Source organism: Otolemur garnettii, unplaced genomic scaffold, assembly GCF_000181295.1.
Source record: "Otolemur garnettii isolate 467f Iridium unplaced genomic scaffold, OtoGar3 scaffold00099, whole genome shotgun sequence".
NCBI classification, from domain to species: Eukaryota; Metazoa; Chordata; class Mammalia; order Primates; family Galagidae; genus Otolemur; species Otolemur garnettii.
In genome coordinates, this window is record NW_003852494.1 from 4,752,402 (window position 1) to 4,776,723 (window position 24,322).

Below are 24,322 nucleotides of genomic sequence, written 5' to 3' on the forward strand. Positions count from 1 at the left end.
CTTGGAGAGGGTCAGGCTCCTTACCCGCCCTCCCCACCCCCAGTCCCCGAATCCAGCTCCTTCCACACGCCCACCTGGGATGCAGCCCGCCCACCCCACGTGGCAGGAGTCAGGCACTGGCTCCTAATGCATCAGGATGACTATTAAGAGGCTCTGAGCCGCCACTTCAGCTGGGCTCATTTCCCCAAATCTCTACAGCCTGCCAATTACTAGCGATTAATTACCCATCTCCGGAGGCAAGGCCAAGGTCAACTAGTTCAAGTGATCTAGCTGCCAGGGTGCTCACCCCCAGCCTCTTTAGTCCATGTCCAGGAGTCACAGCGGGGGGGTTGGGGTGGGCAATAGCTCTGACCTCAGGGTGGGAGAATAGCACCCACCTCCCAGAGGTCCGAGTCACCCTAAACTTGGAGCAATCCCCAATTTACAACCTCTGACCTTCCTTGGCTGCCCCAGAGACACAGTGATGACAGGACCCAGGGCATGACCAAGGCAAGAATCCTCCCTAGAGGGACCCCTGCCCCACCCATTTCTGGGCTTTCTGTCTCTCCCAGGCTGGGCATATGTTCTCCTGCCCAGAGGATTGGTGGTGTCTCCCCTCTGCCCAGCATCTTCCCCCCTACACCCCAAGAATCTCAGGACAACTCTAAAAGGCTGAGGAAGTTTCTGTCCTAAATTCCATGACAGCCCAGATGCCGCATACCCTTGTCTGTCAGTCCAGAAATGCTCAGAAGAGGGCCACCTGCCCATTGTGGGACATCCACAGCAATGGCAGGGCTAGGAGCTGACACAGACCCAGCCACAGCACTGCCTGGCATGTGGGCAGTGACTTCCTGATTTCTGCTTTCTGTCCACTGGAGGTTGTTGGAAATAAGGATATCCTCATGAGAAGTTTCAGAATGAAAAGAAAAAAAAATTTTTTTTGAGACAGAGTCTCACTTTGTCACCCTTGGTAGAGTGCTATGGCGTTATAGCTCACAGCAACCTTAAACTCTTGGGGCTCAAGTAATCCTCTTGCCTCAGCCTCCCAAGTAGCTGGGACTACTGGCACCTGCCACAATACCCGGCTCTTTTTAGAGACGTGGTCTCACTCTGACTCATGCTGGTCTCACACTCCTGAGCTCAAGCAATCCATTCGCCTTGGCCTCTCAGAGTGCTAGGATTACAGGCATAAGCCACAGTACTGGGCTAAGGCAAGAGAATCACTTGAGCCCAAGAGTTTGAGGTTGCTGTGAGCCTTGACAACATGGCACTGAAGGTGACAAACTGAGACTCTGTCTCCAAAAAAAAAAGTTTTTTCCAGTGGTGCAAAAGTCTTTGAATCACATAGGGAGCTTGGTAAAAATGCAGATTCCAGGGCTCTGCCTCAGAGCAGCTGAATCAGAATCCCTGGTAGGAAACTATAATTTAAAACAGCTGCCCCCACCCTGCAGCTCCGGGGGCTTTCCAGTTTAATAATCAGTGTATGGGTAGCAAGCTCTCTTGCCCACCATAATATTCTGCAGGGATAGAGGTGCCTACTATCTGTACTGTCCAGTGTGGGAGCCACTAACACACATGGTTAATGAGCACTTGAAATGTGCCAATCATGACCAAGGAGTAATTCAAGTTTTAATTTTCTCTCCTTCCAATTAATTTCGATTTCAACAGCCCTGCATAGCTTGGTTGTACTGAGCTGGAGCTACCATAACCTCCCATCTGGAAGAAATGTGCCCCCCGGTTGTCTCCCATGGTGCTGGGAACATGGGGGATGGGTAAGTGTCACATTAGATTTGTGGCCCTAAGACCCAGGAGGGGACTGGCTGGTAACAACGCCTTCTCCAGGAGAAAACACTTCCTCTCTGCTTCCTGATCATCTCGCCCCAGTGAACACCACCAGGGTCACCTAGGCTGCCCCCCAGGTGACCAGGCACCCCTGGGGAGGCGGATAGGGAAACAGAGGCTATGCTCTAGTCAAGAGGGCTGAGGTTCCCGAGTAAAAGTCCCAGCTTGGGAGGTCAGCTGGGGTGCTGGGAATTCTGTCTGCCCCGAACACATTCCCCCTGCCTGGCCAGGCTCTGCCCCCCCCCCCCGCAGGCTGACCTCAGAACTTACACCACCCGCACCTCTCAGGAACTCTGGTGTCTGTCTGGACTTAGCCAGCAGGAAGCTCTGAGAGAAGGCGGGAGGCAGGAGTGAGAAGGTCCCGTCCCCAGACTTCCTCCCTGCTGTGTCATCATGGAGTGGCTGGTGGATTGAACAGCACTGTGACACCCGCCCCCCAGCCTTCCAGGAGGCCCCTCATCCACGGTCTCACTGCCACCCCTCTCTGTTTTTCCCTCCAAGCCAAGCATCCTCAAACTATGGCCTGCGGGCCACATGTAGCCCACCTAGGACATTTATCCGGCCTGCCGCTGCCTGTCCTGCTTAACAGCCAACTCATCCCAGGGCCTGCAGTCCAGCCCTCCAACGGTCTGAGGGACAGTGAACTGGCCCCCTGATAAAAAGTTTGAGGACCTCTGCTCCAAGCTGAGGACAGGCCACAGGTGCCTCCTTATGCCATGTTGGTTCTGCACGAGCTTCAGTAACAAGCCTCTTAATTTAGACCATTTGGGGTGAATTCTCCTCCTGGCTGGGACCCTTGCCCCTGTGGCAGGGCACATGGGAGAAGTAAAACCAAGCTGGACTCACCTCCTGCTCCGACAAGCCGTCAATGATCTCAGACACCTCGTGCTCACTGCGGGCGGCCGACATGGAGAGCCCACTGCCCCGCTGGCCCACCCTGCTGGGGACCAAAGGGACACACTCAGGACCTGCCTTTCAGCAGCCAAGGACCCTCAACTGGCACCCATGGCACAGACCTGAGTCCACAGCTTCCCAAGAGGCAGTGAGGGTGGCTGCAAAGGGATCAGCCCTCCTACCTGTGTGGCTGGCCTTCAGGTGGAACATGGAACTCCCATCCTGGCACAAAGACCAATGCCAAATGCCAAACCACAAGACTATGGGGGGGCTCAGCCCCTTCCTCTCTTCTAAAATACCCTGAAAGGCCCAGCCACAAAGACCTGGGTTCGAATCCCAGCTCTTCCTCTCAACCCAGAAGCAAAATACTCCTCTCTGTGCCTCAGTTTCTTCCCCTGTAATTGAATAAAAAGTAGCAGCCAGACAGCTCCCTAGGGCTGGTAGGAGGAATTCAATGAAATACACATTGTGAGTTCAGTGAAGGGTAAAAGCCGTTATTATTACCACTAATTATCATCACCTTGTCTGTGTAGCGAAAGAAAAAAATGACAATAGAAACCATAGCTACCTGTCACCACGCACTCCCTCCCCAGGCTCTCACCCGATCCTCCCACCAGCAGGTGAGATGAGCACCCTGACTCCAGTTTCCTAGCCAGGTCCCTCCCTATTATCCCACACCAGGGATCTCAAACTCAGCTGCCTTCAGGGGCTGTGCAGGTCACATCCTCCAATGAAGCAGCCAGGTGAGAGCTCCGGTAGCACAGGAAGGAGAGCCTGCCCCGCAGAGAAGTTCTAAGTTCTAAATAAGTGTTAGGCCAAGCAGCTCCAGGGGCACACAGCCCAGGCTGCCAGTTTGAGACCCTGCTGTGCTTTTCTGTTCACCCTGGTCAGGCCTCCCATGCTGCCTGGAGAGAGAAGATGGCTCACCTCTGCATGCGCTCCTGCAGCTCCCGCTGCTTGCGGATCTCTGGGAACTGTTTCTCGTAGTACTCCCGCACCTTGCTCTCCTTGGCCCGCCGTCGGGGGTTATTCTCAATGCGCTCCACCTTCTTCTCCCAGGCCTCCATAAGCTGGTCATAGCGCTGGCAGAACTTCTGCTCCTGAGAAGCATGGGGGGAAGGGGATGCTGAGGGACACCCGCCGCCCCCCACCTGGCCTCTCTGCGCACAGACTGACGGATGACAGAAAGACACACAGTCACAGAGAGACACAAGCAGGCCAGTATTCTACCCTGAAAAAAACCCACAGGCTTCCCCTGCCCTGAGGGATGCAGCCACTTAGTCCTGGACTTCAACACAGAGACCCTGTCCAAGACGGAAGCCACCAGCCACAGGCGGCTGCTCCACTGGAATCACAAACGAAATCAGAGTTACAATTCGAATCCTGGTCCTCCCAGCCACGCTCCTAGGCCCCGGCAGCCACATAGAGCTGGGGCGACTGCCACATCTGATAGCCAGATGGAGAGCACTTCCACACCACAGGAAGTCGTGCTGCACAGTGCTGCTCTGGGGAGTCTGCTGGGCCCAGGGAGGGGCGTCCTCTGGAGAAAGCTGCTTCCTAAGCAGTTCCTCATTCCCCAGGCTCAGGCTCAGCCATGCTCCCTTTGCCCCAAGGACCAGGTGTGAAGGCCCACTCAGGTCCTGAAGAGGAGGCTCTGCTCTCCCTCCATGACAAGAAAGTCCCTCTTCACAACAAACCACAGTACAGCCTGCTTCATGTCCTTTGAGAAAAGACCCCAAAAGCAGCCCAGAACTCAGCTGTCTATGTTCCACGTCTGCAAGGTAACATGTGTCACTAACAGGCGAGGTCACAAGACCCACTGCCTCACTTCTAATAGCAGTGCATGGACAGATATGGTCTGGGAGCTCTGATCAACATCCTCTGGACCCTTCAGCAGAATCAGAAAATCCCAGATACTCTCCCACACCCCATGCTGTATTTCACCTTTGACCAAAGGCAACATTTGGCCTCTATTCTCAACAGACCTGGCAGCAGGATGGTCCCAAAGTGGTACAGAAATTGACCCCCACATATACAGGCTGCTCCATAGAACCAACTGCAGATTAAGGGACAGTTCTGGTGGTGGACAATGGCCACACACGTTCGGAGCTGTGCCAGCCCACAACACCACAGCCCCTTCTGAGAGGCCCCAGGCAGGTGGGCAAAAGACATCTCCACCAAACCAGCAGAGGCAAGTGTTGCAGTGGCTGGTGAGACAGGCAAGGAAGAGGCCAGCAGGGCTCCTGGCCAGATGGGGCCTTGGTCTGCCCGTAAGCCCTTGGAGGGGCAGGCAGGGCGCCAAGACAACTTAGCTCTGCCTTGCACTCTTGTGGAGTGTGAGTCCACCTTGTGGAGTATACCCTGCAGAAACATCCAGCCACCACCTCAACCCCAAGTACTGGGCTCTGCCCTCTGCCTAGGATAAGAAAGTCCCTTTGAAGGTCTAACCACAGTACCACCCGTTGTAGCCTGTGCCTCCAACCACTGTGCTGGATGTGTGCTTCAGTGTATCCTGGGATGGCACACACCGGCGGCTCTGGCAGTTAAGCTGCTTATGGGGTTTTCCACAAAACTGGACCCGCTGGCCGGGGAGGAGGCAGATCACTCCCTCTCTCTCTTTTATACACATCTTCCCCTAAAAGAAGCTAGAGCCCAACCTGGTTAGCGTGTAGGGTGCAGGGTGCAGGGAGTTGCCAAGGAGAAAGAGCAGGGTGGATATGTCCCTGGGACCACAGTTTGTGAGAGTGACCCAGCCTCCCAGCCAACTGGGCCTCAGAGGGGCTGAGCTCAGTTTCCCAAGGAAAGACAGGGCAGCCTGAGGGGGAGAGACTCCATGTGGGTGTCCAGCTCCCTTGCTGAGGACAAGACCCTGCCCTCTGGGAAAAGCCAGGTCCCAGGAACCTGCTAAGGCATAGGGGCCCCATTTGAGGGGGTCTGACTCACAGTGGGAGTGAGCAGATCAGGGTCTTGGCCAAACCCCCTCCCCAGGCATCGCCAAAATGATGAAGTCAGTCAAGGGCTGTGGGCTTATGACACAATAGGAATCAGACAGCCCCAACCCCAGTCACTGCAGCTTAAGTGGTTTCTGAATTTGTTTTCACAAAGGACTCTCCGAAGATGAGCTCAGCTTGGCCACAGAGCCATCCCAAATTTCTTAGAAGTCTATAGTTTCTGCTTGCCTCTTCTCAGTCTTTAAATAAGCCCATATCCCCTCCACGCCTTCCACAGACCCCCCAAGGAGACATTTGGGATTTTTTTTTAAAGAACTCCTACCCACCCCAACTCCACCCCCACCCCAGTTCCTGCCAGCAGCCACCAGGATCCTTTTAAAATGTAAATCAGACACCCTCCCCCTCTCCTAGTTCCCTCCCTCCCTCCCTCCCCAGATCAACCCCACCCCACCCCCAGCAGGGCCAACTGGGGGCACATCAATGAGGTTGTGAGATCTCGGTGAATTGCTAGTCATTTTTAGGTGTGACAATGAGAATTCCCTTGCTGGCAGAAGACAGAGGTGGAAGTATTTGCTAGGGGTGAAGGGTCCTGGCCTCTGTACCTATTTCCAAATAGTTCAACAACAAACACAGTTATGTTTATGAGAGAGAGAGAGACACACACACACACACACACACACACACACACACACGCGCGCGCGCGCGCGCGCGCGCGGCAAATACAAGGAACTGCTAACTGTGATTGATCCTAGGTGGTGGGTGTTTACGGTTGTTCATTATACTCGTCTGTATGACTGAATTTTCTTATAATAAAGACTTTGTATTCTTTATTAAGACATTTGTTGGCTCAGTGCCCTTAGCTCAGTGAGTTGGGCGCTGGCCACATACACCGAAGCTGGTGGGCTCGCGTCTGGCCCAGGCCTGCTACCAAAAAATAGCCTGGCATTGTGGTGGGCGCCTGTACCAGCACTCTACCAAAGGCAACATAGTGAGACTGTCTCAAAAATAATAATAATAATAACAATAAATTAGGTGTCCCACTATGTTTGGAATAAAACCAAATAATTGCTCTTAGTTTGGGAGCAAATATTTCTAAGTCACATGGGTTCCCTGACCTGCTACATTCTGTCACAGGTTACCCCCCAAGCTGGCTCCTATCTCGGGGCCTTTACACTCACTGTGCCCTCTGCCTGATGCTCTGATCCCCAGATGTGCACACAACTGGTCCTTTCCCACACAGCACTGAGGTCTCCAGCCCATCCCCAATCCCTGCCCAGCACTTTTTATGTTATTGGTCTGTTCAGGGCCTCATGGCCTCAGATTCCCAGGAATCCTACAGACCAGCATTTCTTAACCTGTGAATAAGACTGAACAGTCAGCTCTGTGAGCCTCTTTCACCTGGCCCAGGTGCCCCTGGGCACTGTCCAGTAGGGCAAGGGACCTGGGAAGCTGAGCAAGGCAGATCTAGACAGCCCACCCCACTGCTTCTCACCCCATGGGGCCTAGGATCCAGAGTGGTGCTCTTGAGGCCTCCCAGCTATCGGCCTCTGGCCAGAAACATCTTTTCTTTTTAGGGCCCAGCTGAGGTCTGGGGTCAGGGAAGAGGGAGCTGGGGCCAAAGGAAAAAACTCCCCCATACCCCACACTACCTCTCTCTGCATTATCTCTGCAGCCAGGAACTGGGCTGCTTGCTCCAGCTCAGCCCCTCACTTGGCCCTCACCCGGCCCTCACCCACTCACACACCTGTCCAGGACCAAACTACCTCCTGGACATCCTCTTTCTGGGCCCTGCCAGAGTGGCTACTCACCACATCCCACACACCTTTCCACTGTGTGCCTGCCTCATGCATACCTCACCTCTCCTTCAATGCCCCAACACTACCTTCCCAACTTCCTCATCCAAACCATGCTTGCGAGGAACAAGGTAGCCTGGGTTCAAATCTCATCTCTACCACTTCCCAGCTGTGTGACCTAGAGCATGTTGCTTAACCTCTCTGTGCCTCAGTTGGCTCATCTGAAACATGAGGTTAAGAAAGTGCCCATCTCACAGGATTAAATGCACCAATGTATGAAAAACACTCAGAAAGGTACCCAGAATGTGATAGGCACCCAAAGGCACTATTTGCTGGTACCATTCACTGTGCAAGTGAACCTTGCAGCCTGCAGGTCTGGACAGGACTTATGTCTTAGCTACTCTGAGCCTTGCACACAATGGGTACTTAACAATGGCAAGCTACCAGAGCCCTGAAGACATCTGACCAGCTAATGCCTTCCTTCTCGGTCTACTCTTCATTCCTATCCCATCTCAGTTCAAGTAGCACTTAGTCATTTCCTACCGCATACCATAGGTCAACATGTGCTGGCCACAACTGAGCCACCCCAGACCTGACCCTGAGAAGGGATACAGGGTGCAGTCTCTTGGGCCCCTCCTCAATATGGCTGAGGGAGGGCCAGGGGTGCAGGTGTAGGGAAATCTCTCCCATCCTCCAGCAAACCCAGATCCTACTCACAGAAACCCCACATAGACCAGCCCTTGATACTTCTATCCCAGATCCTGAGGCAGCCCCTACTCAGGCTGCCTCTCCCCTATAGGCCGAATCTTTCTGGGGCTTCCCAAGCCCCATCCCATCTTCCATCATCTCTTAGCAGCCTATGGTTTAAGTCAGTGACATCACCCCCAGCTCTAGACAAAGTCCAGGATAATTCCATCTCCCTGCCATCAGTCACTGGTTCAGGGGGACTCATGCCCTCACCTGGCCTAATCACAGTCTGAGAAAGGGCAGTTCTCTATGGCTCTAGAAGATGAAAACTCCTTTGGGAATCGGGTACTACAGTGGCAACCAGCCTATCAATGTTCTACAACTAGAGTTGAAGAAACTACATAGAAATGAAGGTCAGACCTGATGGAACCACTCCTGAAGTCCACCTAAATGGACTTTTCCAGTAACATGGATTCCTCTCCCGTGTCAGCCCATCTGAATAGGCTCTTCCTCCCCAGGTGGCTGAGATGATACTAACAGGTGACGCCCCTTCCATCACCCGACCCTCCCTGAAGAATCTATGATGTGTACGGCCGCCTTAAACCCATGCTACCCTTGTTCTCATACCCACGCTACCTACCCAGGACTAAGAGAGGGAGTGCACAGCAGGACACAGGATTCAGCCCTGTTTTCTGTTTGGATGTAGCCACAGTCCACCCATGTGGGCAAGAGGGGCTCACACCTTTCCATACCACCATTCCTCTGAGCCCAGACATGGTAGGCCAGGAAAACCTCACTTCTAAGGAAGACTCCCCAGCAGTTTGTCTAGCTCTATCCCAAACCCTTTCTTTCTGCCTGAAAAGCCCATGATGGGTCCAAACAATCTTCTAGATCAACATTTTGCTTTCTCTCCTTCCAGGCTAGAAATGGAACTGCAGAGCCCCCCCTCGCCCCGCATCCACACTGGGGCTCTCTGAAAGAAGCTGTTGTCTTTCCAGGTTTCCCTCACTGCCCTTGGCTTTTTTTCCACAGCCTGGACTCTCAGTCATGAGACAGCTGCAGAAAAGGAGTCTCCCGGCAGGTGTGGCCTCCAATGATCATCATCCCCCCCAGATCTCAAGGAAGCCCACCGAGACTGCCCTTGGATGGGGTGGGGCCGCAGAGCTGACTTACCCATTGTTTCCGGGCGTGATTCCTCCTCTTAAAGTACAAGATTAGCTTCTTCCGCATCGCCTGGTTTCTGGGCAAGGGGAAAACAGCAAATGGGACAGGTCAGCTGTGCCAGGCTTCAGACGTTGCCACCTGCCTGTCCTGCTCGCTGAGAATGAGCTCTAGGTTGGCTGTATCACTGGTTCTTAGTGAGATAAGAGATACCCGCAGGCCTCAGAGCCACCCATGAACAACCAGAGTATCCTCCCTCTCTCCCCACTCAGGACACCCCCACCAACACTGAAACCAAGTGCTGCCTGCAGGTGAGAGGGTGCTGGGGGGACAAGGAGCCTTTGGCTTCCTGTCCTCACTCACTTGCACCCAGACTCCCCCTATCCGGTAGCCACACCTGCCCATGGAAAACTGGCCACAGGGAAGCAGCCCCAGCCTCAGACAAGGAACACAGACCAAGGAGACCAGAACCCTGAGGCCTGTCGTGCCAAGGCCAGTCTGAGGGTATAGCCTGGTGTCCCCGAGGCTGACTACAGCCAGCCACTGCACTCTGACCTCAAGGGCACAAGATGGGCGGGACATGGGCAGGACTAGGACAGCTTGGGGTGGATGTAGTAAAGCAGGGACTTTAGGAAGCACTCAAGGGGTCACAGATCTTGGGCCAGGAGGACTGGGAGCTCACCCAGGGGCCACACACAGGACTGCAGGCTCAACAGGAAGCGGGAGCTTCCAGGGAAGACACTGACAGTTCAGAGAAAAGGAGACAGAGACAGACAAGATACAAATCAAGGGAGAAGAGAGACCTAGAGGGAGATGAGGTGGAGAAAGGAAAGAGAAAGATGAAAGAGAGAGAGAACCACATGCAAGGGAGGGAAAGAGAGAGACCCAGAGAGGCAGAGGGGTGGAGCTCAGAGACCCAGAGATGAGAGAACCAATTCAGTGAGGATGGCAGACCTCCCCTCTACCCTCCCTCCTGCCAGAGGCCCTAAGGGTCTCCTCTTCCCAGACCCCCTCCTCTAACCTCCAACAGGCAGAGCAGGGTGATGTAGCCGACATCCTGAGGCCCACGAGGGTCACAGACAGGCCTCAGGAGCCCTCTGCACCCCTGAACTTGCCCTCCCTAATCTGGGGCCTGAAATGGCATCAACTTCTCAGGCAAGGGTTCCCCAACTTCTTCATATTCTCAGCAGTGTCTAAACCCACAAAAAGCTCAAAAGCCACTGACTAGGAGCTAGGTGGCACCCAGACTCCAGGAGGTGTCATGCCTGTGGGAGATACCCAGGACCCCGACCTATGGAAAAGAAAAGGGGAACCACCCCAGGGACTGACTAATGAGCAAAAGTCCTCAAGCACACACCTCATGGGGCCAAAGGGCCAGAATCAACCTCAGGACTCATGTCCTTCTGCCTTGGCCCCTATAAGGGCCTCCCCACCTTGGAGGCCTTGCTACTTCTATTAACCAGCCCCTATCACCAGCCATGATGGGCCCTGGGGGATCTCTCTGTCTCACAGGATAAGACCAGAACTCCTTGTCACACAACAGCATGTCTCTGAGCAAATCTCAGAAGCTCTCTAAGCCTCAGTTGCCTGAGACGTGGGACCCATAACATCATGAATTCCTCTCCTCAGTTATTCAATAACCATTTACTGAGCACCTACTATGTGCCAGGCACTGTTCTAGGTGGTGGAGACACAGTGGAAAAAAGACAGAGGTAGTCCCAGGCCCTCACAGGGGTGATGATCAGAGGGGGTGGGGGTCACACTGATAATCAATAAGACAAGAGAGATAATCCCGGATTTGGGGTTGGACTAGACAGTGGCTGGTGTTTCCGTGGCTCGTTCAGATTGAGAGGTACAGAGAGGCTTCCCAGAGAAAATGGCCTTGAGCTGAGACCTACATCATCAGAAGTCCCCAGCCATGGAAAGATCCAAAGGGACAGGGGCAGAGCTCCACAAGGGCAAAGTCCCTGAGGTGGGAACTGACTCAGAATATTAAAGAACAGACAGAGGAAGGCCCCTGGGCCAGAAAACTGTTGGGGATGGACAGAGTGGATAGAGGAGAGACTCTGAGCAGACTGGCAAGACCTTGGAAGTCTGGACAAAGCAAAGAGTTTGGACTTGTAGGAAACAGACGGACAGCAGGGGAAGTCTAGAAGCAGTGACCACCTGGCAGCGATGAGCAGGCCAGTACCAGAGCCTGGTTTCCGACACTTCCCCAGCAAAAGAAACCGTGGCTTCCCAGAGAGATGGCTAATTCCAGAATGACTTTAAATAAAGAACTGCCAGAGAGAAGCAAAGCCCACAGCGCACAGAAAACAACCTGAGAGTTTCTAACTGCCACAGCTGAACAACGCGAGCAACCAAACAAACAAGACTGCCAGCCTATGGCCCACAGAATAAAACAAAGACCCATGCGTCCACTGTGACGTGAACAAGTGACTGAATAAATAAAGAAATGGGGGAGAAGGAACAAATCTTCCTTCTAGAGTTCCAATGAATAAATGTACAAGACACGAGGGAAATAGCGCATCATCATTAGAACGCAGTAATAACTGCCTCTGGCAAGATCCACGGGTGAATGCTAAATTAGCTGGCAAATTTTTAAGGAGAAACAGGAAATCTGCACAGCCTCAAAGTCTCTCCCCCCAAGTATTTATGAATCATGGTGGTGGTATGAACATGTGTCCGTAAATTCTTTGATATTCCTCCCTCTGAGAGGTGAAGCTGACTCCCCTCCCCTGGAAGGTAGGCTGGGCTTGGTGACTCCCTTCTGAAGAGCAGAGCACAGAAAGGAAAACCGCAAAGCCAGGACAAAGCCATGACAACGACATCTCTGGCCAGCAATCCAGGTGGACATCACCCACCATGTCGTTATCACCCACTTGGTGTGACGCAATTACAGGGCACCTCCCTCACCTCTCAGTGGTTTTCTTTCCCCAAATCCACCACCCCAGATCTCAGCAGGAAAAAACAACACCTGCCAGGCCCACACTGAGGGTCTTGTTACAAAATCCCCTGCCTAACATTCTTCTTCTTCTTTTTTTTTTTTTTGGAGACAAGGTCTCACTCTGTCACCTGGGCTAGAGCACAATGGTGTTTTCATAGCTCACTCAAATTCCTGGGCTCAAGTGATCCTCCTGCCTCAGCCTCCCAAGAAGCTGAAACTACAGCCACATACCACCACAGCTGGCTAATTTTTTAATTTTTTTTTTAGTGACAGACTCTTGCTATGTTGCCCAGGTTGCTCTTGAACTCCTGGGCTCAAGTGATCCTCTTGCCTTGGCTCCCAAAGCACTGGGATTAATGGCATGAGCACCACGCCCAGCCCCAGCACTCTTCAAAAGTGCCAGGGTCATAAAAACCAAGGAACGTTTGAGAAGTCACAGATCGGAGCCTAGGGAGATGAGAGGACTAAATGCAATGTAGGCACTGGGATCTTGAACCCAAAAAACAGTGTTTTTCTGGAAATACTGGTGAAAATTCAAAGATAGCTGGTAATTTAGTTATTAATGTTGTAACGGTGTTAACTGCTTGGTTTTGATAAATGTGCTGTGGTTCATGAGTGGAAGCCAGGTGAAGAGCACTCTTCTGTGAAGTGAGGACCCTTACCAAAAAAAAGAACACTGGACAGCATCCACCCTGGAATGCCTTTGGGATGATCAAACAAAATTTTACCTCGGAACTGCATGTTGCCCATTATGAGTAGAATTGTGTCACCAACCTCCCCTTTAAATGAGAGATGTTGAAGTTCTAACCCCCAAGTACTTCAGAATGTGACCATACTTGGAAATAGGGTCTTCAGAGAGGTTAAGTGAGTTAGCAAGAGGTCACTGCGGTGGGCCCTAAAGCAATGACTTAGGAAAAGGGGGAATCTGGACACAGACAGGCATGCACGGCAGAGAGATGACGTGAACAGACAAGGGAAAAATGCCACATGGAGATGAAATGCCGGAGTGACGCAGGTGTAAGGCAAGGAAGCCAGCAACCACTAGCCAGCTGGAAGGGGCAGAAAGGATCCTCCCCTGGAGCCTCTGGAGGAAGTGTGGCCCTGCTAACACCTGGATTTGGGAGTCTGGCCTCCAGAACTGTGAGAGAATAACATTTCTGTCACATTCAGCCATCCAGTTTGTGGTCATTGTTAATGGTAGCCTAGGCAACTAGTCCAGTGTCTTGTCTTATCTTCAACAAACAGTGATGCAGTGGCTGCAACCTGAAAAGCACTCAGAAGCACGAGGCCTCCCAGGATAGAGGTGATGAGGATGCGACATCCCATCCGTTCCCCCCACAGCCGGCAGCAGGTGACGGCTCGCCTTCTCCCTGGCTGATCAGAGCTTCCTTTCCAAGCAAGCACAGTGCCTAGCACCCAGAGACACCCACTTCCTGCCAAAGAGGACAAACGTCGAGTCCGCAGGCTGCAAACCAGCACGGAACACTGGCTAGGGCCAGCCTACAAGTGCTATGTCTGGGCAACGGTGCTTTCTGAAAAATTAGAAATGCTTGCACAAAAAGCCAAACAAAATTTCTCTTGAAAAATCAAGCAATCTGGGCCCGGCACCTGTGGCTCAAGCGGCTAAGGTGCCAGTCACATACACCTAAGGTGGCGGGTTTGAATCCAGCCCAGGCCTGCCAAACAACAATGACGGCTGCAACCAAAAAATAGTCAGGCGTTGTGGTGGGCGCCTGTGGTCCCAGCTAGTTGGGAAGCTGAGGCAGGAGACTCGCTTGAGCCCAGGAGTTGGAGATTGCTGTGATGCCATGGCACTCTACCCAGGGGAATAGCTTGAGGCTCTGTCTCCAAAAAAAAAAAGAAAAAAAAATCAGGCAATCTGGCTGAACTCCTTCATGGCCACAGACTGGGAAACTGAGGCTTGGTTCTCCCTCTGAAAGGGCACCAAGCACTCTGTTCCTCAGTCCCCACCACTCCCTATTGCCTCACACCAATCCCCCCCCATTCAAAGTTTCCTTCCCGTCCCTGGAGGCATCCATCTGGGTTTGCAACCCCCAGACTCCTGGCTTATGATGGCCACTTGTTCAAGATTCTTCTGGCAATTTTTTTTTTTTTGAGTGTTTCTTTTGCTCTAAACAGTATTTTCACAATGGTCTGAGATACCCACATACAAATCTTTTCCGCTGAGCTTCTGCCCATCAAAAATAAGGAACACAGTCTCTAAGAGGGCTGGAGGGCAAAATAGCAGCATGGTGTGTTTGCTGGTGGAGACATTTATGGGGTGCAGAGGGTAACTTCAGTCCCTGGAGAAATAAGGGTTCAGAAAAGCACACCCTATAATATGTCCCATCACCTGCTAGTGGACTGGGGAGAGAAACAGGAACTAGGAAGGAGGGATGAGGAGGAAGAGGAATGATATGAATGTGTCAGGAGAGGCTATACTTTAGGGAGACTGCCCAGGGGTCTGTGGGGACCTAGAAGAGGAAAGTTCAGGGCAATTAGAGGGGTCTTCCTGGAGGAAGGGAGGCTTAAGTTGGGAAAAGCAAAGGAATGGGGTAGGCAGAGGGAAATGGGCAGAATGCTGAGATCCAGGGATGAAGAGGACAGTAATGAGTTCGGAGAGGGCAGAAGGGGGTGTTTAGGGAAAGTCTGATCCCCAACTGCTGGGTAGAGTGAGAGGAAGGCAGCCCATGCAGGGTCCGCACGTGCTGGGGAGAGCCAACTGGGTCAGGGCAACTGATAGGATGAAACCTCCTGTTTACTGTGTGCAAAGCAAAGGAGGCCGCCTCACTGACAACCAAAGCGATGTATCTTGTCCAAGGTCACCCAGCAAGGGAAGCGGAGACGGGGGAGGAAATTAGACAGATAAGCAATAGGCCTGGTCTGGTGGTACAGCTGTGTGACCTGGGAGAAGTCTCTGAACCTCCAGAATGAGACCCCAGAGATGTGTTGACAGTCACCTGGTTTACTCCTAATCGCCTTTTCCACCTGTGCAGCCCCAGGACTGATGCTTCCTATCAGCTAACCCCCACATGAAGAAGGAGAAGGGAAGAAAACAGGCTGCAAGACAGAAAAACCAGGAGTAGAAGGAACCAGCAGGCTTCCAGGCCTGAGGGCAGCAGAGGAACAAGGCCAGTGCCAGCCGGCACCCAGGCTGCAACACAGGCAGAGGCAGGATCCACTGTCTGCTATTCCCCATCCGGAGTCCTGTACCCTTTCACCAAATTACACCTGGGCTCCACAGGACACTGGTGAATGCAGCCATGGGCGGTCCCCTCCCCCTGCCACCAAAGCCTAGAGGCCTAAGCCGAGATCCCGCTGCAGGGGACCTGACATTCCCAAGACAGCTGGCAGAGGGACAGCAGCAGAGGTGGATACAGGTGACTCCAATGCCTCTGAAATCGGCTGTGCAGCAGGAAGTCAAGCGTGAAATTAACTTTAACTCTGCAGCCCCAGCACGCTGACACAGAGAAATTAAAGTGACAGGGCAAGGTCCCCAGGGAGGGAACGACCTCCCACCTCACCGCAATGACAGTAAGCAGGGGCAGGCACCCTGCCTGACCCCAGCCATATCATCTCGCCGAACCCATTGTGGCGGTCACTACGAGCCCACATATTTACTTTCTATCTACCTCCCCCACTGGATGTCAGGGCTCAGTCGTTGTTGTCTCCCTCGAGCCAGGCCAGGGACAGTACTTGGCATGTAGTAGATGCTCAGTAAATAGGTGTTGAATGAATGAAGTCTTAATCTCTGTAGATCAAAGTAAGACACACTGAAAACAAAGAATGTTCTCTCTGTGCCCAGCACTGACCTCAGCTTAAGGCATCCACATATTGCCTCAATAAACCCTCTGGGATAGCTCATCATTATTCCTCCTTATTTATAGATGGGAAAGCCAAGAGGTGAAGAACAAGTGATTTGGTGCAAGGACACACAGCCAGTCAGACAGACAGAATGAGCCACATGCAAGCCTGAGAGCCCATGTCCAGACACATGGTGGGACTGGGCCTGCAATGGGCCTCCCCTTGTGTGCCCCAGGAATACCTGGCATTCAGCAGTTTCTTTTTTTTTTTTTTTTTGAGATAGAGCCTCAAGCTGTCCCCCTGGGTAGAGTGCTGTGGCATCACAGCTCACAGCAACCTCTGACTCCTGGGCTCCAGCGAGTCTCCTGCCTCAGCCTCCCAAGTAGCTGGGACAACAGGCGCCCGCTATAACGCCCAGCTATTTTTTTTTTTGGTTGCAGCCGTCATTGTTGTTTGGCGGGCCCGGGCTGGATTCAAACCCGCCACCTTAGGTGTATGTGGCTGGCGCCTTAGCCTCTTGAGCCACAGGCACCGAGCCGTTTTCAGCAGTTTCTGAAGCACTTTCTGAAGATACATGCAGAGTCACAAAGGCAAGGTACAGTACAGCTCCCTGAGCCCTGCAGCAACCCTGAGTATTGTCTACCCTCAGCCTGCATACCTCCCAGCAACGGGGCACTTACTACCTTCCTTGGAAGATTCCACAACACTGTTCAGTTCTGCTTTACCCAGAGTCCACTCTGTGAAGTGACTCCTTGAGTCTTATTTCTACCTTCCAGAGAATTCCCAAACTTTCCCTAATAATACCCCTTCTCCCTCTCTTTGGGCTTAACATTCTGAATCCTTCTCATACCCCTACCTGGTAGTAGGTCCCCAGGGCCCAGATTCAGAGAGGTCCCAGCAGTCACCACCAGGGCCTGGGAGCTCCTCTGACCCCTGCTCAGAATGCAAGGCCTTCAGAGCTCCCTGGGAGGCTCAACTTCTACCTACCTACCCCCACCCCAGGACCATCAGTTACTAGACAAGCCTGGTACCAACTGACATGGAATATCCAGAGCAGGGCAACATACAAAGACAAAAAGGAGTAGGGTGACTGCTTAGGGTGGGGTGACAGCTAGAGCCTGCAGGCCGTGTCTGGCCTACAGATTACGTGCTCTGAAGTTGACTATAGTAATGCCACATAACTGTGAATAAGTGAAACACCACCCAGCTGCACACTTTAAATGGGTAAATTGAATGGTGTATGAATTATATCTCAATAATGCTGTTTAGAAAGAAAAAGATTCCCCCCCCCAAACCCCCACCATGCTCAAGCAGCCAGAGCAGGGTCTCCACCAACTACGAAGAAGTGTGCATTTTCCCAGAGTCCAGTGCTCAGAGCCATGTGCTGCCATCCCTGACCTGGCCCTGGGCCAACCACTCCCACCTCCGGAAGCAGCTTCACCATCCTCACAGCTGCCAGGACCCAATCTTGGCATCCACTCGACCTCCCTGGCCCTGACCCTCCTATAGGGGCCTTCCCACTCTCACCCACTCCTTTCTCCCTGCAGCCACCAGAATGAACTTTTAAAACCAATATCCAACTATATCACTTCCTGGAATAAACCTCATGGCTGACTTCCCTGGGCACAGACAACAAAATCCAAACTCTTTACCAGCCCTGGGTGATCTGTATTCTGCCCCCCCCACCCCCGCTGCCTAGCCCCCCACAGACCAGACTGGCCTTCTCAGTGATCCTTGAGACTCACTGCTGCCCTGGGGTCTCTGCATGGCCCAATCCACCTGCCTGGGATACTCCTGCCCCAGAGGTCCACGCAGCTGACTACTGTCAGCCTCCAAGCAACTGTGACATCCTGTCCTGACCTCTCTGGCTAAAGTCATCCCCTCATTTTCTCTTCATTACCTGTTTACTAAAGTCATAGAATTTTCTTAAAGTAAATGACTACATTAATTTAATGATGACCATATTAAAAATTTAAAAAATAGAACGATAATAATTTTAGTGGAAAAATATGAAAAAAACCCCTAAAATTCTAAGGACAAATCTGTTCAAATAATTTACTTACAGATATAGTTTTATATCATAAAATTGGCCACTTATTATATAAGAAATCTTAATTATTTACCTATTTTTAATGTAAACACGGTCATTTGTGATTTAGATTTGAAACAATTCAGTGAGGTGGTTACCTAAGTAGTTACAATGTACTCTAGCAGACCAGGGCCTTTCTCCCGTGAAGATTATGGGTGTCAAATAGGGCACTGATTTCAACATGCTTACAGTTTTATTCTACTTAAACAAAGATGTAGCAATACCTTGTTTGCTGATGTTATCTGTATGGATAACTTATTTCTTTTCTCTTTGGATTTTATGGCCTCTTTTATTGCTTGAAATCATCCACATTATTCAGCTTAAAATATCACTTTAAGTGATAAAATCTATGAAAAATTTCCAGTATAATAATATTGCTACCAAAAAATGTGTCAAAAAGGAAAAACACACTAGGAATACCAAGGCATAAAGCACTTAAGATAGTTATGTTACCATAGTACTTCGTATTAGCTGATATTTTCTTATTTACTGAACTCACTTAATTCCTGTCTTTACTGCTAAACAAAGCCTGATGAGGATACAGGTCTTTTGCTTAGTCCTGGGCTCAGTATCTAAGGCCTAGAACACGGCCTGGCCGACAGTAGGTGCTCAATAAATGTGCAGTGACCAAACAAATGAATGAAGAGATGGATGAATGAGTGAGTGCTACAAGGATTCCTGATTCAGTGAAGAATATCTCACCCTCTTTTCCTAAACCAGCTGTGAAGAGGCCCTAAAAGTGTCGCCCATCCCCTGACCCATCCTTCACCTGCAGCTACCACCGCCAACAGAGTCCCCAGAGTGCAGCGGGTTCCAGGAAGCTGCACAAGAGACTAGGGCAGCCTGATAGAAAAGTAAACTGTGGAATCAATGGGGCTTGACTCCAGCACACCAGGTTAATGAGAAGCACAGGCAAATTCTGACACAGGCATCCCTGTACCACAGTAGGGCCCCTGGTGTAGGACACAAGCAGGGCACAGGCTGAGAATGACTCTGTACCAGCTCTGCTGGTAAGCCATCTCTGGAAGGTGTTGCTGTAACCAAACAGGCAAGGAAAAGGTTCCCTAGGTTGCTCCAACAGTCACAGGGTACTGCAAGAGGGTGGCTGAGTTGTTTACCTAAGCTTGCACCAATCACGTTACCCAGTCACCCAGTGACTTGCACCGGTTACCCAGTCATGCAACTCCACATACTACAGAAGAAGAGACCTCCCTGCTAACCAGTCCAGCACCAGGGGATGCCTGAAAGCCACCAGGAGGTTTCCCTGCCTCCGGGAATGGGGAGCTCACCACCGCACATACGCTCTGCACTTCTCTCCAGGAAAACTTGGACAATCAGACCAGGCTAGACTACCCACTGAGCCCATCAGGCACCTCCACCTGAGGTCGCACTCGAACACCTGCCCCTCTCACAAAAATGAACCTTTACATCAGCAAACAAGGCATTGCTACATCTTTGTTTAAGTAGAATAAAACTGTAAAGGTGCTCCCAGGGAGTCTCTCCTCCATCCTATTACTCACACCACAATTACAGCCAAGTGTTCCTCAAGAGGCAAGGTCTGCAGCCCCTTTTATCTTTTGAGTTCCTGGATAACAACATGAAGTAGTATCTCCCCCTCAGTCCAGAAGGTTGTTTCCATTACATATCCAAGGAAAAAGCCAACCCCCTTTCAGCAGCCACACCTCCAATGCTTTCTGCGCCTCCCCCCCCCCCCCCCCTTGCCCTGCACCCTGTGCCATGCCCAAATGCATGTGGCACTCAGCTAACATTCTTCCTCCTCTGGGCATCCATTTGGAAAAAGGCCTCATCACTGAGGTACATCCTATTGGTCACCTCCAAAGCCTCTGGGCCTGAATGAGTTCTTCAAGCTGACCCAAGCTGGGCTGTGCCCCAGAGGGACCTCTCTGTGCAGAGCCTGGTCCCAAATACGCTTATATCCAAGCCTACAAAATAGGCACCTCTTTGCCCTGGGCCACTCCCCACATCTTGAGCTAGCCACCCTCTGCCCAATGGCAGTGCCCGCCTGTGCAAACAGGACACAAATCTGCAGCCCCAGACATCTTCCCCCTGAGTCTCTAGCCCTGTGCATGGCAGCTCCCTTACTCGCTCTCCCCAGCCAAGGCCTGTTTCCTTAAGTTTTAGGGGCTACTCCCTCTGCTCCCCACCCCAACCCCAGGCCTGCTTTGACCTTATCCTAGGCCCTACTGAACCAGAAATTTGCCCAAACCCTGGCCCATTCTATCCCCTCCTCCAGCACCTGACCCTGGCTGGCGGCCCTGATTAGAACTGAGAGGCTATATCCCAGGCCAGGCCACCAAGTGTCTATCCCTGCTCTCCTCTGCGTTAGCATGGCACTGTCAAATACTCACATTTTGATGTTCTCATGATACTGCCGGGTGTCAGAGGGCTGGTTGTACAATGGCTGTAAAGGGAGACAGAGAAGCGGGTCAGAATCAGGCCTGGTGTGAGGGGCACTTGGCTCAGCGGGCTGGTCACTGCCCACTGCAGAGCCCAGTGGCCAGAGCCTCAGCCCTGGGCAACCTTGGCCTTGGGCTTGAGGCCCTGGCACTGAGGAGCCCTCTGCTGGGGCGAGTGATCAGCCACCGGCAGGCGTGAAATGGAACAAAGGGACCCAGCATTCTGCCATGGCCAAGAACAGGCTGTGACCGGTTACACTGGGCACGGTTCTGAGTATTGTGACCAACCCCCTCCCCCAAGGCCATTGTGGCCACTCTGCTGGGCATTTGGCAGTGACAGCCTAGAGCACCCCAGAGACAAGCCCACACACACGTCTCAGGGAGCTGAGGTCGGCCACGGCCACTAAGCATGAGAAGCTGCTTAGCTTCTCTAGACACCATAGAAACCCATGTCTCAAACCACTGACTCCAAGATGTCACTTTATCCCCACCGGCTGGTAAAAGACAAAAACATCAAATAATGCTAAGTGTCCGCAAGGGTGTAGAGTGAGGAAGATGTGCACGCAGCCGATGGGAGCACAGTAGATGGGATGCACTGACCAGAGAATGAGCAGGCGCTTGCTTCCTTCCTGGTAAAGAAGGAAAATGCCCCATTCCCCCATCCCCTCCTGCAGATGCCCTGGGAGCGTGTGGCATGGTGCTGCACAGAGGGTGGACGCTGGAATGTCCACACAGCACTGCTCACCACACCACAAACGAGAAGCAAGCAGAATGCGGCCCCCCTTCAGAAGAATGAATAAGGACATCAGGACTCTTGGCACCCCGAATACTACACATCAGGGAAACATGAATGGCCCGGTCCACGTGCATGAGCAGGGACAAAGGACGAAGCCTGCACAAGGAAAAGCAGCAAGGTGCTGCAGCACATGGACAGGTCAGGGACCCAGCTAGCTGCCGGGGTCTCCCTCCCAGATGACAGTCCTAAGGAAGGTTAGGAACCAAGGGTTCAAAATCCTAGTCTGGCACTTTCCAATTGTGGTCCTGGATAAGCTGCTCAATCCATCCATGCCTCAGTGTTCCTGGCACCCTAAAATGGGCCTGAGCTCGCACAGTTGCTCTGAAGGTCACATGGTGGTGTATGCAAAGCTGAGCCCTGGCGCACACACAAATGCCCACGAAGCCTCAGTGTCATCATTGCCATCATGGTGCAGTGACTGTGCTAATAACACCCATTGTTCTTACCTCCTCGTACCACCCATATCCTTGCTGTGGCCAATGGGACAGTTATAAACTTAATGAAAGTGGGAAGAGCGGGGAGAAAGTGAAGGCTTGAAAACGGTGAGTCTGCATTTCTGCTTCCCCTCTGTCAAGAGAGTAAGCTCAGCCTGGCCCACTGCAGGCAGGACTGAAAGGCCAGACCGACCCCATCTTGCACCCTGCCTCCCCAGCTGAAAGAAAGATATAAAAAAAAAAAACCTTCCTCTGTCATGCTTCACTGAGAAATTTGAGGTGTGAACCCTTCTTGGTTGGTTAGTCAATAAAGGACCGTATACCTAATTTGAACTCAGTGTGCTGGCGTTTTCTCTATAATTCCTCTCTTATTGGGTACAACAGAAGGAGAGACAACATGGAGCAGAGCAGTGTCATCCAGCCCAGGCTGAGCTAGAACCACCAACTGGCCGGCTCGTGCACAACCTTGGAAGTGAGTGAGCTGCAGCCACATCAGCAGAAATGTGCAGGGAAGAAACAGTAATGGTCACCATTTCAGGGCTGCTTTGTTAGGCAGCAGTAGCTAACTGATACACTTCTAACCCTTATTTTACAGATGGGAAACCTGAGTTCTTAAGAATTTAACACATTTGTCCCCAGTTGTAAGAGATGAGCTCGGGCAAAAGCCCCATCTCTCAACTCCAGCACTGGAGGGAATGGTTGCCCCTCTCTCTGCCTGTGTCTCTCTGTGTGTGTATGTGTGTCTCTCCCTCTCTCACACACCCACGCACATAGCAGGGCCTCCTGGGGCAGCCAGGGGTGACCAGGTACAGTGTTTGAGAGGTCAGGCAGAACAGGAGAGGACAAAGCCCACAGAGTCCTGCAGCCTCAGGGCAGGGTCTTGGGGAGGGAAAGGGACACAGGAGGTTCCTCCCTGGGGATGGAGCTGAACACACCTGACGAACCCATGACTGCTGCAGAGGGGAGCAGCCTGGCAGCAAGACTACAGACTCCATAGCTCCACCCCCAGGGAGGGGGCTCTGCATCCCTGGGCAGTGGGTGGGGTGGCACAGTTTTCTCTCCACAGCCCCCAGGTCCTCTCCATGGTAATTCATCACTAAGCTTGGGAAATTCCAGGCTCCAAGCTCAGCTATTCTCCAGCAACAAGGATGTCAGCCTGTAGCTGGCATGGACTATCTCTCCCCATGCCAGGTCAGGCTGCCATCCCAGGCCTGAAACAGGGGGAGTTTCCCTACCCCTACCACAGGGGTTTCCACAGAAGGGTAAAGTGGACAGAGAAACAAGATTGCCTGCAGTCAGACTCACTCCAGAACTTCCCAATGCAGAGGAGGGGTAAGCCATCCCTGCAGAAGGCTGCAAATTGTCATCTCAGGAATGGCAAGGGGCCATATAAGATGCCTGTGCCATAACCCTGGGCAACTCTGTGTTTGGTCTTTTACATTCCTCATATGCTGACAAAATAAAGGCCAGGTATAAGTGGGCATCGCTAAAGGTTCAGGTTCTGGAAATAGACCCTGATTTAAATGCTAGTTCTTCCCTTACTAGCTATGAGCCTAGACAAGTACCTTCAACACCGGTGCCTCAATTCTCACAACTGGAAAATGGGCACAGGGCAAAGGGGACCTACTTCAGAAAATTCAGATAGTCCAGAAAATTTCACACTTGGGAATTTGTTTGCCTTGCTTTGGTTTTAAAGACAGCAAAGGCCCAAGGAGGCCAGGAAGAGCCTGAAAGACTACAACACACAGCCCATGGGCAGGAGTGGGGGCAGAGAGAACATTGCTTCTGCAGTGCATAATAGGCTGGAAAAGCAGGGGGTAACTCCAGGAGGATAGCAGGGCCCAGCCTGCCCCCAACCCACCGAGCCTGCTCAGGCAATCACTTCCCCTCTGTGGTCTCCTGCCCTGCACACAGAACAACCTGTTGCTCAAGGAGGGCTTTGGTGAGAGGCTCCTAAGGAAAAGGCCTGCGAGGACTCGGGATGCTCCGGATCCTGGACCGGCCTCCTAGAGGCAGATGGACACCCTGGAGCCAGAGGGAGGCAGGATGGGGATGCTGCCTATCAGCACAGCAACAAGCCTGTGCCATCTTGGAGGGCACAGGAAGGGTGGGAAGGGAGGAAGGGAATGCACCCTGGCAGGTGCACTGCTCAGCAGAGAGAGACCCGAGGGACTCCCCTTCACACCTCCCCTCCCCCCTGCAGAGGGGGTTGCACAAAAGCCAGGCAGCTGCTCTGCCCCAACATGGGAGCCACAAGGCAACCTCCCCAACCAGGCAGGACGTGGCCTTCCCACCACTTACTGCCTCATAGGTTTTACCTTCCTGCTAGGGAGACAAGACGTCTAGGAGGTGACACTCCCTCCCACAGCCACTGGGAGGCTAAGGAATGGCCCCCAGGGTCCCTGGACCATCTCTGGCCCTCTTGAAACCTTCTTCCTCCTTTAAAAATGGGAGTACAGTGTGAGGCAATGCAGAAAGAGCACAGAAGATATGCCAGATGCGGCGTCCTGGGCATAAACAACGTATGA

General features: G+C 52.3%; 1 protein-coding gene across 1 annotated transcript in view; it reads right to left on the reverse strand.

The window, feature by feature from the left end:
- Positions 1–24,322, reverse strand: part of NCOR2 (nuclear receptor corepressor 2) — a 211,076-nt gene that overhangs the window by 87,243 nt on the left and 99,511 nt on the right. The window contains exons 8-11 of the mRNA XM_023516824.1: positions 20,517–20,569; positions 9,320–9,386; positions 3,643–3,815; positions 2,668–2,761 (exon numbers count right to left, since the gene is read on the reverse strand). Coding sequence (XP_023372592.1) covers positions 2,668–2,761; positions 3,643–3,815; positions 9,320–9,386; positions 20,517–20,569 — 387 coding nt within the window. The remainder of the gene's footprint in view (positions 1–2,667; positions 2,762–3,642; positions 3,816–9,319; positions 9,387–20,516; positions 20,570–24,322) is intronic.